This window comes from Aspergillus alliaceus, assembly GCF_009176365.1.
Source record: "Aspergillus alliaceus strain CBS 536.65 unplaced genomic scaffold BDW43scaffold_11, whole genome shotgun sequence".
Lineage (NCBI taxonomy): Eukaryota > Fungi > Ascomycota > Eurotiomycetes > Eurotiales > Aspergillaceae > Aspergillus > Aspergillus alliaceus.
The window spans coordinates 365,154-379,533 of NW_022474694.1; the positions used below are offsets into that span (position 1 = coordinate 365,154).

Below are 14,380 nucleotides of genomic sequence, written 5' to 3' on the forward strand. Positions count from 1 at the left end.
TCTTATGTATATAGCTCTGTTGTATTAATCCAGGTATCTTCTGTTGTAGAGTGTATGGTGATTGATATTGACCTACTCTGCGATCTGTGGCAACTCTGCAGTGTGAAGTTTACCATCTGTCAGCCTGTTACCCCTGCATTCAATTACTTCTTTTTTTTTTCTTTTTTAAGATGACACTGTTTCTGAGAAGTAAATTAGTAATAAAGTTCAACGTCCTCGCAAGGATTTCCGAGACATCTCAATATCCATCATGATGTGGGGATGATCATCAGAACGAACCAGCGGGCCTTATGCCATAGCATCAGGGAGTGCAGAATCACTCTCGAGTGAATTGACAAGCGATCTCAACTGCCGGTTGGAGTCTTGTGTCAAATCAACGGCCACGCTAGTTTTTGTCAACCGCGATATTAGGCCAGTGTGTCGGGTTGTCCATTTATCAAAGCTTGAGTCCAAGATTTGGTCATTATAAAACTAAATGACACCCACCGGCGTCTGACTTATGTCTAGTCCATATTTGGGAAGCGTGCATGATGGGGAATTGACAAAGTAAGACCATTTCACAATGCCACGATTTAGTCGAAACCGGCTAGAATTTCATAAGCGGTAGAACAAGTCACTGGGTAGACTTGGAGATGACTATCCCGTGCTTCTTTCTCTCTCCATGATGTGGCTGAAACGCAGTTGAAGGCTAAAGCATTCAGCGCAGGTATAAGGTAGATCTATATATAGTACCGTTATTAACCCTTGATGAAACCGTGGCGTTGGGATCAGTGTCATACCCGGGATGAGCACAGTCCCCACTGACATGAACACGGGAAATTAGTCAATCGCAAGGCTGAATGACTTAACAGAAATACCGGTTAATGCCAGCTTGTTGTGGGTATATAGCATAAGCAGGGCAGCATACCCTGTTCTCATTGAAGGAATTGGAATATGGGTTATAAATATACTTTCGCTTTGGCCCACTGGGCGTCAAATCTAGAGATCGGCTCAGGGGTAACCAAATCTGAGAGACTTGGACTTGGCTTTCATTTAAACTGCACTCGCAGCTGCTGAGTTGGTTTCTACCTAACCGCACGGAGGCAAGAGATATTAAACGTTGTGGCTGCCGATGCGGTCCAGGGTGTAAAGATTGGTCTCATGAGCTTCCAGTAGGAGATCCTCTGTTCCTCATCAAGAATCTTCTCTGCTGCCGCAAGTTCGACTGGAGAGCACATATCCATCTCACCGTGCAATGCTCGAATCGTAAGCGGCGTCTTTTCATAGTCGAGAGCTAAATGCCGAGAGCAGCTGTGATGGGGATAAGTCTGAATTCTGAAGTACGTGACAGGGCTGTAGCTTATACGCTAGGTGACCCTCAAATGATTTCAGGAAAGAGCTGAACATACTCCTCAATTGTGCTACAGCCTTGCAGTTGACGTGGACAGCATGGCAATCACCTAACGCCTCCTCTCTGTACGTAATTTTAAACTTGGCGCCGAATCACCGAATAGGCGTCTAGCTATGGCTTACATAAATAAGAACTAGTTTTAAGTTAGCTAATTTTAACACAAGAGGGGCTGAGCCATGCTCCATTCTGAACTGTTTCTGATATTCATATATGTATGAGATGCCATCTAAAAAGATACATCCATGTATAAAAGCTGAGGTGTTTTTAAGTAGCAGTCCATGCTTCGCTATAACTTAACTGAAATCCTATACCTTGATTTTGACCGAAAGATTAGGATCTAGAGTTAAGTTCGACTAGCCAATCATCACTCGGCTAGTTTAACTGCAGAGAGTTATCTACTAATCCAGACATGACATCAAATGGTGACATCAGCAGGTTCACTACAGTCCCCCCACCCGGGCCGGCAAAACTCCAGGTCATCTATCTTTGCTGGTTATAGGGATCTATAGTCTGGTCGTTGTGTCTCGCCGTTAAACTCGGTAAATGTACAATGGCGTCAAACTATGGCTCAATCCTCTGCCGCGTATAGCAGGGCAACCCCAGAGTGTCAGCATAAACATCGAATACAATAGTGAGCATAGAGTTGTCAGTTTGAAGTTTTGTATTCTACTTCGAATTCATTATTCAGGACATTGCCTCAACAGGATACAATGCAACATTTCGCTTCCCTTAAAGTCTCCACCTAGGCGAGATATGCAATCAGACGCACGTAGTAGGGATATACAGCTAGCTCCAAGATAAGATATGGGGTGATGGAATGTACCGATTAGCAAATTTCGGGCGCTAAGGCTATGTCTACGGATATTCAAATACTGCCAAAAGCCCTGTCTAACTTTGGCCAACTCAGATCTTGCATCCTGAGCACGCCTTGATCATGATCCACCGAGACGAGGAAAGCACGTCCTACACTCTAAATCCAGAGTCTGAACCAACCCATTCCAACAACCAGGTCAAGATGGAGGCTCTTAAATCATGGAAGGGATATAGATGTGGGATATATGGGAGCTTCTACCGGATCAGCGCTGGCTTTCATTCAAGGTTGATGCCTTTGTCTTGACATTTGCCTCGGTAAGTACCGTACTTCTCCATAATACATAACACAGGCAAGGCTGGAGGTTGGATGGGGAATCGCCACGACATGTACATCTAGTGTGCAGTCCTATCGTTCGCTTTATGCCATCCGTTTTTTAGTCGGGCTTCTCGAGTGGGCGCTCCTCACATCTTTTTCTTGGCAGAATGCCGAAACTTTTAGTGCAGATCAGGCTTCTACCCTGGCATCCACTATCTGCTTGGTTCGTGGTACACGCCTCGGGAAATTGGCAAGCGAGCAATGGTTTTCTGGCTTGCTGAGTCGGTTGGAACTCTACTCAGTGGATTTCCACAGTCTGCTGCCTACACGAATCTAAACGGTGTGCACGGTCACGCTGGCTGGCGCTGGTTGTTTATCATCGATGGAATTATCACACTGCCACTTGCGCTAGCTGGCTTTTTCTTCTTTCCCAACCTCCCACAGGACGGGAAGAAAACATGGTGGACGACAGAGGAAGAGCACATTCTTTCAGTCAAGCGCATGGAGGCCATTGGTCGTGCTGGAAAGGAGCCTTGGACAGTAGCCAAGGTCAAGCGAATCTTGCTCAACTGACATACATATCTTCTCCGTTTGATAGTCGTAAGGGCCATCAACCTCTTTAATTCCAATGTTCAACAGATCTCACATATCACCCTAGGCCCCGAACCTTGTCTGGAAGACTACGGGCTTCCCCGCCGCCAAGAAGGGATACCTGTGGTCCCCTATCCTTCAGATTCTGCGCAGTGAGTGTTCTTACAGCCCGCGCCTTCTATCGCCAGGATATTTAACGAGTAATCGGTGCATTGAAGTCATTGTCATGGCTGTGATCCAGCTACTCCTGTACGTGATCAAAGGAAGCAGTTTCTTGCTTATGAAGAAGACAAAGGCTCGTCATCGGCGTCTCAACACAGCGAGGTCTTTATCTCATCCCAGGGGAGCGGCGTCGACCAGGGAAAGACCTTTCAAACTCAAGTAGTCCCGGTGCACAGTGGAAATTAAGTACGACAGTCGATTATCCTATTATGACTTTGCATATTTGCAAAAGATTTCGTTGCAACTTATGTGCACAGCTAGGTGGTGTCGTTCTTTAGAGAGGTGTTAGGACAGCAGAATATAACTACGTGATAACCTTCCTACCATTTGAAGGTGGAAATGGATGACAATGCAAACACTTATAATGAGGTTAATGAGACGTACGCGTTCATCTGTGTTATATATTGTTCACCGAGAACTAATCCTATAGGACGTGAACGTGAATTGTAGGTAACTTTGAATATCTAGGGTAGGCTATCCTGATGATGACGGATAAGATATAGGTTTGAGCTAGCGTAGGAACAAGATAGAATTATTTTCAGGAGGCCTAATTTGCAAGGTCTATAGTCACACGCACTGAGGGATTGTTACAAGCTTCTTTGGGCATTGTCACCGGTTAGATGAGGGAAAATGTGCGAGGGAAAGCTGGACGGCACGCCATGTTGCTTCGATACAGGCCTATCAATTGAAGGCGCAAGACATGGTAAGAAGTCATATTGGTTCTTCAATCCTGCAAAATCAATCAATGAAAATGTGGAACAATATGCTGATTTTTCTGAGTTCATGATGTACATTAAAAAGGAGTATCAGTCAATACACAAATACAGGTCTTTGGCCAGGTCAGGTATTCGTACGAAGGCGTCTAAAAAGTCTCCAAACTATGGAAAACTCTCATGAGGCCCATGACGGTCGCTTTTCCAGGTCTAGTTATTCTATATGATCACATGAACCTCGTTTTCTCTCCCACAGGGCTGGGCTTCATCTAAAGACCCCCTTCCTGGGCCTTCACATCCTCTTGTACTTGACTCTTAAGGATCTCTCTCACAGCCTGCCATGAGTTCTCCACCTCTGTTACGCGTGTTTCCTTTTGCAAGAGAGCCTTGAGCTCATCTGGGAGCACCTGGGTTTCGAAATCAAAGCCGGCCTCCTCCTTCAAGGCTTCGTTGACAGCATCAGAGAATTTCGCTGGGTGAGCAGTTGAGAGCGAGATGTGATGCGTGGGCTTCCGGGCAATCGATCTTTCGGCAACTGTAACTCCCACAGCGGAGTGGGGATCAAGGACGTATTTGGTCTCTTGATAACAAGACCGAATGGTCGCCGAGGTCTCCGAGTTGCTCACACGGTCACTCTCGAAAATTTGTCGGCCGTTATTCAGCATATCCTGGTGGATGGGTCCAAAGCCACCTGCGGCTTTCAGTGAGCTATACCAGGCCACAATGTCTTCACCAGCTTGCTTTTTGCTAGAAAGGTTATCTTTGCCATTCGCCGCGGCATATTCTATCAATAATTAGCAGAAGCTTCGAGATTCAGAAAAGCGATTCATGTACCTTTTGCCAGAAACCACAACAGTCTTTCGAAGTTACTAGAGACCAAGATATCCATGGCCGGGCTCAGCGTCTCCTTGCATTCATCAGTCTTGCTGGCAGAATCTTCAGCAGGTTGCTTCTCATAACGGCCAGTTGTCCAGAACCGATGTAGGATATCATTCCTTGAAAGAAGATTAGCCAAATTCAACAAAACCAAGATAGGAAGTTCTGTCCGAAGGGGCTTACTCGTTCGTGGCCACTTAAATTGGTGAAAGTCCGATGTTAGCACATGGTATAGAGTTAGTAGTTCAAAGTAGGCAGAGGAGAAACTCACCAACCAGCTTATCCACAGGGAGGCCCATCTTGTGCGCAAAGTAACCAGCAAGGATGTTGCCGAAATTTCCAGTGGGGGTGACAAATCGGACTTTATCTCCTACCTTGAAGGTGGGCGACTTTTTCGTAAGCGAGAAGTATGCATAGAAGTAGAACACGATCTGAGCGAGGATTCTCGAAAAGTTGATCGAGTTCACAGCACCCAGCTTCACGTTCTCATTTGTGTCAGCATCGCCAAACAGCGCCTTGACGATATCCTATTACGTTCTTAGTTCAATGACACGTTCTTACAGACTAACCCGGTTCAGAATACTTACTTGGCAGTCATCGAATGTCCCCGTAACGGCAAGATTGTGGACATTCTTTTCAGTGCAGGTTGTCATCTGCACCTCTTGGATGGGGCTGATACGGCCCTTGGGATGCAAGATAGTGACCGATACATCTTTCTTGCCTCTAAGACCGTAGATTGCGGCAGACCCAGTCTGTATGAAAGTCAATCCCCCTTCTAGGTCAAGTGTAATTAACAGAAACCTACATCGCCACTCGTTGCGCCAACAACCGTCAAATGATGTCTATCTGTAATCTAGTCAGTTTGGTCCGGTTTTGTATGATATAGCCGTGTTTTCCACGGGCTATGATCCTTGCGTTCCGAACCTTTGCCTTGTTTACCACGGTTCTTCCGTACTAGCAGATATTCGAAAAGATTTCCTAAGAATTGCAAGGCGCCTAAAGCCGTTAGCTTCGTAGGCCCGATAAGGTTGTTATAGCCCGAAGAATAAACACACAATCTTTGAACGAGTAGCTTGGTCCGTGGAATAGCTCAAGAAGATAGAGGTTGTCGTCCTTCAGATGAACCAATGGAACGATATCGTCGGCGCGGAATGTGGAGTAGCTGCGATCGATAATGCCTTTCAGCTCGTCTGTGGGGATTTCGGAAGTCGAGATGTAGAGACTGAAAATCTTGAGGGCGAGTTCGGCGTAGGAGAGATCTTTCCAACTTTGCTGTGATCTGTTGTTAGTCTTCAATGCCTCTAGGAATTCGGAATCAAGTATGGGCGCATGTCCACCACATACCCAGTTCTCTGCAATCGGAACTTCGTGCGGCAAGAAAAGGCCACCATCGGCAGCCAATCCCTTCAGCACCACGGTCTCGAAGGAGAGCTTCCACAGGTTAGCAGCTTGTCATTAGGCGATAACATAGGGCGAGGCGCACGCCGTAGTCACCCCCTCGGGTGGACAGGTATTTCTGCGACTCAGTTGGTGTCGCGTTGGTAGTCATGATGTCCCAATTGTCTCGATACTTCAACACAGCAGGAAAGGCTTCAAGTTTGAGCCCCTCCCGACCTCGGAGTCATGTCGTTCTTTAGTCCCGCCGTTCGGTCCGGATTATCGTTCCTCCCGTTGAGTCATATCGGTCACGGGACTTAGCCTCCTTGACCCATAAATACTATTTATATGTATCATATTATTTAAATATCAGTGTTAGGAGCTAATTGTGAATATATAAACTACTGATGGCATTTTTGCAGAGCTATATAGGAATTCAGCTGGCATTCTTGTAGATTTCCTGGACCCCGCGGCTAATATATATTGTCATCGCTAGTTTTAAGGATACCAAGACTTGGTCGATCAAGTTGAATTGCGCCAATGTGCGTACAATTGCTTTGTAAACTGTCAGTGGTGGTGTGTCCTTTGTTTGGACGCTGGGTATCTAATGCTATAGTCGGATAAATTCGCGCATGTACATAATAACCTAGCCCTAGATCAAAATATTCCAGGGATCCCACATCCCGTCATACTCAGAATATTACATAGGAGGATGTCCGCTTCAACTGTGGAATGGAACTTAGCAGCAAAGTGCGAGATTAATCAATAGCTTCCTTTAACTAGACAATATTGTACTATATTTCTTACCTTGGCAAGAATCCTGCGAGTATGCTTGTGATTAGTAACTGCGATGTTTTCGCTTGTATCGTAACAACCGTATCGTACGTACGTATATAACATGTAGAACTTATAGAGCTATCAGTATGGAGACAGCCCATTTAAGATCTACGGGCCATAGCTTGGACGGAAACGAGTTCGTCTACCTAGTTAATGCAGTCAACTCCCGACTTTCTATTCAGACCTGGCATCCATAATATGTCGCATTAATCTGGATCTTATGGACAGGGTGGGATCCTGCAGCTGCAACTTGCCTAAGAGAGAAATGTTTCGGAAGGAACTTTGACTTACTTATTGCTAGATTTGGTGACACGTAGGAGTAAGGAGTATTTGGAGACTTGGTCTACTGCTTGGCTGGTTGATGGAAGCGAACAAGACGGAAGAAACTTGTCGAGCTCCTAGAGGTGGGCCTGCATTAATAGTAGTTTCAAACACGAAACTTGTAGATAGAATTCTGTAACTTGAAAGAAATATGTATGGTTCTATAGCAGGGTTTCGTCTTCATTGAAGAATGCATTGAACGACGTTTTAATTTTCGATCTGGGACTTTAGCCAATGGCCCAGGGACTCAGTCCTCAAGTGTCTAACTAGGGAGGCGCTCATCATCCTAAAGCTGTATTAATATAATCAGTCGATGATGGAGAAGAGGAGAATCGCTACAATTTCTAAGTACTATACGTCTCAGCTGCAAGGCTACTATCATCCACCTATTGACTGTTTGCCTCTTTTTGGAAGATTGACTGATTAACAGCCAAGGCATGTATATAACCGCGGCGTATATACCTGCACGCATCAGACTAAGTAGGGGTTGACTGGTTGCAAGCCCAGAGGGGAGTACTTTCCCTGGAGTAGCCTCTTCAATAGGCCTGTCTAGGCTTTCTTCCACGCCGATAAGTTCAAAGTACTTTACAGTGCCATACAAGACGATGGCAAAAACTGCTGCGCGGGGAGATCGGGATCAAAAATTCTCTCTCTATTGGATAATTGTGATCTAGACGACTAGGACAGCAAGCCCCGATAAGCAACGGAAACTATACATATCCTTGGCGGCGGTGGTGACAGAAGAATATACCTCAACTAGAATCCTACCGTCCAGGGTCCTCCAGAAGGTTCTATATCTCCGTGCGGTCCTTGATGAAAACTGGCGATGTCGACCGCCGTTAGCACGGGGCCTGCCGCGTGTCACGACAGGCCAATGTGCTACTATCGCGGGATACTATATTCCCGCTAGGGTCACTATTTCTGCCCTTATATACCCACTACATCATAATGAGAGGCTGTTCCGCCAAGCACATGAATTCATTCCGGAGCAGTGGATCTCTAAGAGGAGTTTGGTCAAGATGAACAGGGAGCTCGGAACCTGAAAGAATATTGTATCCCCTTTAGTATAGGCCTTCGTGCATGCATCGGTAGGAACCTGGCATATATGGAGGTTTCAATTGTAACAGCAGCCCTTGTCCTCAACTTTGAGTAGGAACTTGCGGAGCCGGGTACTGTTATGGAAATGGTGGAGCGGTTCAATTACAATCCGAAGGAATTGATGGTCAGGGTGAAAGCCAGATAGATCATATGTCTTTCGAGGATCCCGGGACTAGGTAGGGCATGATTTTGAAAAAGTCTTAAAAAGGTCATTTCGGCTGGTCTAGCTTGACTTGATTATGTTAATTGTGTTTCAGTTGAATTCTGACGGGTTCCTCCACCGATCGTTGTAAGTATAAAATAGAACGCGTAGAAATCCTTTTACACAGGCGGCATCCCCCCCCACACCGGATCCCACCACATATTGATACTTTCTACAGTCATTTCAGCCGTCCAAAACGCTCTAAGCCTCTACCCCCTGAAGATCACTCACTCGCTCCATTAAGCCCCATTCCAATTATCGACTTGTTCCCGGTAATTCCCCCTTTGTATGTCCACTTTAAATATCCACTACGATGAGGATGGCTGCCATGTGTTTCCACAATTCTCTTCTCTTCCTACGACACCTAGTTGCCAAGGATACACTTACCGATCACCTTTGTGAGAACCACGATGCTCCTGATTGCCCTGTTAGCTTTGAGCGGCCTATACAATGCCGAAGGAAGGGAGTTGTTGAGGTATCTGGAAGAGTTATGCCCCAACAGTATTACCTCCAACATAACAGTATTCTAACTACGCTGAATCACGAATGAAAGCACGTCCACCGAATGCTCTAATCTCCAACCCACCAACTGCAGCTTCTACTCTCTCTGCCTTGAATCTCGTTACCACTGCGGCCCATCAGGCTATCCCATCGGCTACGGCCAGAAATACTGCTCTGAATTCGACACGAACCGCGAAAAGCTCAGCACCGCAGGCCAAGAGTGGATGCGAACTGTGATGCTGTGTCTCCAGCGGAAGCTTGTTCCGTTCGTTGGCGGCTCTCAGAACACCACCTGTGATGACTTGAGTCCATTCGCATTTGGGACGCATCCCTCATGCTACGTGGACAGTGGGTTGTGCACTCTGCCAATTCAAGACTGGGTGGCAATCGTTGACATTGTGTCACTTCCGACGCTATTTGGCAGTTTGGATGCATTGAAGGAGACAGTTGAGGCAGGAAAGGATTGTGCAGAGTTCTATTTCTGGATGCTTGGTCAACACATCCACTGAAACATTCTCGATAATTGATGGTGGAGCCGGGAGATATACGAGAAGCGTCAACTCACAGCCTGACCGGTGTTTGATTACTAGTGCTATTCAAATTACATGTCACAATTAAATCATTATTCTAGTTATGTTAAGCAGAATATGATGAGCTACCAGAAAGCATGAGTTTGAACTAGCAGCCGACCAATCCCACTATGATTATAGACTCGCATCGCTCGATTGCTCTACCGCAGCCAGACCCATCTACAAGACAGCTTGCCTAATATTCACATACTAACACTGAATCTACGTGTCTTCTGAAGTGAGCATTATTTGCTGGCCACATGTTGTCCCCACCTTCCTATGGCGGTGCCAAAATACCCAAATATGTATGGTCCTCTCCTATATGCCTTTGCCTTGCCCATTTCACATAAAGTAATCGCTAAGGAAATGTTTCACTTGTTCCTAATTCTTGAGATATACAATATTGACTATCGTCTGTCTATAAGCAGGCCGAGGACTTGCTCTCCATGTTGGACGACCTAACTAGAGCTACATTAGCGCTAGCCCGCTCGTGAATCTTATCGACCATCCAACTTTAATTACTTATTAACCAACTATCCGCTATGCAGATTAGGAAATCCCGTAACACGGGATGAAAAATTGGGTAAGTCCGTGATTCGGGATTCTGAGGTATGAGATCGTTTTGTTAGAACATATCCTAAAGTATTTGGAACGATAGTATATGGGACTACGCCCAAAACAACTCTTGGGCTTTTGGAAAAATAATTTGCGTTACAACGCTAAACGGTTCTAGGAGACTTTCCTCTGCAGGTCCTGCTTGAATTTGCTTTTTCGTACGCTTTTTATCCTTTCCTCTTTTTCTTCCTCCCCTTTCTGCAAGCAATTCCCTATTCCATAGGGCTGGGCATCCATACGTTCGGAAGTTTGCTGGTATTCTAAAACGCGTATAATTCCTTGAAATACTTTATGCGTCCACAAACTTTTGTCAAACCTTTAAAGACAACAACAGGTTACATCACTGAAGTGGGTAATCGTCTCTATTCGGAGTCTGGCCCATTTTGCATTCCATATTCCTCTCTATTCAAAACTTAGGATTTATATGCTCCATAGTCCGTCAGCTGTGCGCGGGTCAGGTAGTCAGACAGCAAGAAAAGGAATTTGATTGAGGTCAGCCAGACGTACATTACTCCACTGGCCCTGATTGACAGGTCAGGGTCAAATTCACGACCACCATCTTTCCCCACCATCAAACGCCGTTGTCGAACATAAATCATACTCCGCTAATGTTATCAGGTGCTATCCTCGTCCGGGACGTGAGGCACAGACAACTCGTTCGTCGTGAAGCCATATCGGGAGAAGGGGTGGCCCGTTGAATATACTACTTAGCAAATTTGGACAGAGTGCTTTTATCCTAGAGGGATCTCTTCATTGCCGCTCATTTGATTTCTTCCACTTTATTAACAGCCCCGTCATTTGATTTAAGGATCCGGTTGCCACGCAATTCGACCATGATCCGCCTCTCTATACAGATTATGTTAGAGAACAGCCAACGCTCCAATTTCTCCTCGCAGGGGAGAGCATGTTCATGTCAACATCTGGCTAATACACTAAAATCACGGCCACTTAAGTGGAGATGTGTAAGTCAGCTCTCGGCCAGGTCAGGGTGAATATCCTGAAATGGACCTTCGCCAACCAATTTGATTAGGGAACGCTGACCTGAGATCTCGGTTAGAGACGTTTCGTATCAGTACATATGACATTGAGATCTGGACCCTTTGGCAAGAGGAATTACGCAACGGCTAGGTTGGGTTGTCTTGCTCTGCCCTGATGTAGCCGAAGCTGGAAACGAAGGTTGGAGTCTGTTCAAGTAGTCAATTGACTGGGAACATAGCGGTTTAATTCAGGAGAATGCCCTCGCCTAAGCTAAACGCCACAAATTTTCCCCAATTCATGGGGCCCAGATTACTCAGACCATATGCGAAGTTGAATATGCAAAATCTTCTCGAATACGGATAAGCTTTCTCCCGATTTGGCTCTACCGCTGCCTTTTTTACTTTGAAGAATTATTCATCACCTAACAAATGCATCAGTATAGAATACCGTTAATTTAAAAGAACAATAAAAATAGGACAAGTCGCTGCTAGGATCATATACACAACAGTCCAAGAACGGCCTAGAAATCTCCCGTAGGCATTCCTCTCGTCGGAATATGCTGGCCATGAAACCCGAACCCTATAGGGCCCTCCACCTGAGCGCGACCCAGTTCCGTAACTGTCGTTGCATCCAGACACAGCAAGTAGCTTCTTCCAGTCATACCATCCAAAACCACACTGAGAAGCACGCCAGCGTCTTCTGTCCCCCCCTTGGGGTCAGCAATGAAAATAGGCTCCCCAGGAGATTGCGCATGCCTGTGCCAAATGTAGGACTCTTTAGTCTGACTATCAAATTTAAGAATTCCATCAAGGAAAGTCGATTCGCCCCGACCTACCACAGCATACGTGTACCGGTGCGGGCGGGTAAGGTATGCCGGATTCAGGGTGGGGAGTTCGAGAGGAAATTCCCCGGCTGTCCAATCCACAGATGCAGTCTGTGTTCCAGCGGTCGGAGTAGTGGGGATGGAGGGAAGGCGGAAGCGAGCTATCTTTGAACCGGAGAAGTGCTTGTGCGAAGATTGCTGAGCCTTGGGTGAATTCGACAGCAGCAGCTCGTAATAGAGTCTATACAGAACATCTGAACTCTCGAACATGACACACTCTGCGACGATGTCGGTTTTGGATGGGTCAGTTAGGGACGGTTCCTGCCAAGCGTTTACGCTGTGGAAGCAGAAGAATGCGCGGCTGTCGTATGTTGCGATAAGACCCTTGCCATGTTTGCGGTCGACAACATACCATTTTGCTGGCTGGGAGGGGTCGAACGGTTGTAAGGCTTCGATGAGGGAACCCTTTGCGAGCTCTGCCGGAGACAGGTGGGCATTCCACACGCTGACAATGACATAGTCTTCTGTTAGGAAGAGAGAGTGGAGGTACGCGGGTGTAGCGGGGAAGGTAGCGAGAATGGTGGTTTCTCCTGTTGCGGCCGAGACACGGAAGACACGATAGGTTGGCCGTGGGGTAAAGCTTATGTTGTAGTTATAAACATCTCCAGTCTTAGGGTCGGATTTAGCATGCGAGGCCGAGAGTGGGCCGTCTAAGTCGGGGTGGAGGTCTCTCTGTTCAGCCAGCCCGATTGGCTCCAAAGTCTCAGGATGAATCTTCTTAAACTTGGAAGTGTCGGTCTCCGCGTATAGTGTCGTTATACCGTCCCATCGCCCACCCCCCTGCTTGGTGGAGTAACTCTCCAGCCCAGGCATATTGATGGATAGTGTCACGCCAATGTTGGAGATAGATGCTCCTTGGTTTGGTTGATATGAGCTCAGGAACTTTTTGAACATTGTCTTGCATGGATCTCTCTTTTGGCCGAAGCTGAAGTGGTCCAACGATCCTGTCTTTCTCACTTCCTCGATCAAGCTGTCCGTAGCGATGCGCGAGTTGTAGAAAACACGGACACCTGAGCTGGTTGTTTCTGGAGCTACTAATTGGAACCGGTGAGTCTGGCTAAATCCGTCAAACCAATGAGAGATCTGGAAGGTGTTTCCTTCCACTATATCGACTTCATACCGACCTGGACCGGTTCTGTACAGAACTCCAGCAGTGTATGCCGGGATCTCTCCGGTCACTTGGAGCTCAACCGGGATCTTTTGTTCGTAGTTGGGCTGAAACTATTGATTTTTCAGTAAGCGGTAATTTCGAACATCAGTGTATCATGCCTACTCCTTGCTCATTGGGCCAGTTATTGAAATGGGTGGACATATCCGTTTCTTGGATTCTAGGCATGCTTGCAATAGTTCTTAGGAAAATCGTCAGGATTTATAAAATAGTTAGAAGGCTTAGAGAAAGAGTCCTGGAATACGAGGTTTCCGTGAGATATTGGCCAGGTATTTGTAAACAGATGAATGCCATTGTATTGGGCTTTGTCGGTAATTGCTGGTGACACCTGGCTCGCGGACCTTTTGTGGGGGGTACCCGTCGGGAGTCGGGACACCACACCCAGGACCACCGGTTTATAGGTGGGGAAGATGTCATTCTGGTCTGGGAGAGGGCGAATGAGCGTGTATTGACAATCATGCCGAGGAAATTCACAGCTCAAGTAATTTATATCCAATAGTAATCATGGTCTGGAACGGTTATTCGACGTTTCCACCTCGGCGGAGGTGATATGCCTAGGCAGAGAAGATTTCTAGGACTTGTGAATGTGTTCTGCTGTAATCCCTAACCATGATCTTACTCAGGGACCCACAAACACATCGCTAGGAAAGTCAGTCATCTCCTGTCTATTTACTATAGCCGCCCTATACTCTGCATGGCTGGAAGGCTGATACATAGATGAGACGGTCAGATTGCATTGATAGGCCCAATGCAGGGTAGGAAGGATGCTAGGAGGCATCCTTGGGGCTGTGTTGCTTCATGGAGGGTGAATCGTGCTGTATAGAACTACCATAGCATCACGTGATATCTTCTCGATTGGTGTACAACGATGCAAGCCATCGAGGGGCTTTTCGGGCACGAAAGTCTCTAC

The 14,380-nt window shown here is 46.5% G+C and overlaps 4 protein-coding genes across 4 annotated transcripts; 2 read left to right on the top strand and 2 right to left on the bottom strand.

Annotated features, from left to right (window-relative positions):
- Positions 1-2,780: 2,780 nt before the first annotated feature.
- Positions 2,781-3,092, top strand: BDW43DRAFT_309034 (uncharacterized protein; the record flags this gene model as incomplete). The annotated part of the gene is made up of 1 exon (XM_032046625.1): positions 2,781-3,092. One exon carries the CDS (start codon positions 2,781-2,783, stop codon positions 3,090-3,092), a length of 312 nt encoding a protein of 103 aa, XP_031902537.1.
- A 982-nt stretch (positions 3,093-4,074) lies between these two features.
- Positions 4,075-6,512, bottom strand: BDW43DRAFT_269444 (threonine synthase THR4). The gene is made up of 10 exons (XM_032041230.1): positions 6,405-6,512; positions 6,266-6,352; positions 5,977-6,193; positions 5,846-5,917; positions 5,727-5,767; positions 5,509-5,673; positions 5,193-5,448; positions 5,105-5,117; positions 4,880-5,040; positions 4,075-4,829 (listed from the first exon to the last, which is right to left on the bottom strand). Exons 1-10 carry the CDS (start codon positions 6,468-6,470, stop codon positions 4,315-4,317), a joined length of 1,593 nt encoding a protein of 530 aa, XP_031902538.1. The 5' UTR covers positions 6,471-6,512; the 3' UTR covers positions 4,075-4,314.
- A 2,281-nt stretch (positions 6,513-8,793) lies between these two features.
- Positions 8,794-9,766, top strand: BDW43DRAFT_298746 (uncharacterized protein; the record flags this gene model as incomplete). Its single annotated transcript, XM_032044608.1, has 2 exons — positions 8,794-8,843; positions 9,310-9,766. The coding sequence occupies 2 exons, from the start codon at positions 8,794-8,796 to the stop codon at positions 9,764-9,766; spliced, it is 507 nt and encodes a 168-aa protein (XP_031902539.1).
- Positions 9,767-11,939: 2,173 nt separating this feature from the next.
- On the bottom strand, positions 11,940-13,929 carry BDW43DRAFT_318099 (carotenoid oxygenase family protein; the record flags this gene model as incomplete). Its single annotated transcript, XM_032048646.1, has 2 exons — positions 13,576-13,929; positions 11,940-13,523 (listed from the first exon to the last, which is right to left on the bottom strand). The coding sequence occupies exons 1-2, from the start codon at positions 13,636-13,638 to the stop codon at positions 11,940-11,942; spliced, it is 1,647 nt and encodes a 548-aa protein (XP_031902540.1). The 5' UTR covers positions 13,639-13,929.
- Between the last annotated feature and the right edge of the window lie 451 nt (positions 13,930-14,380).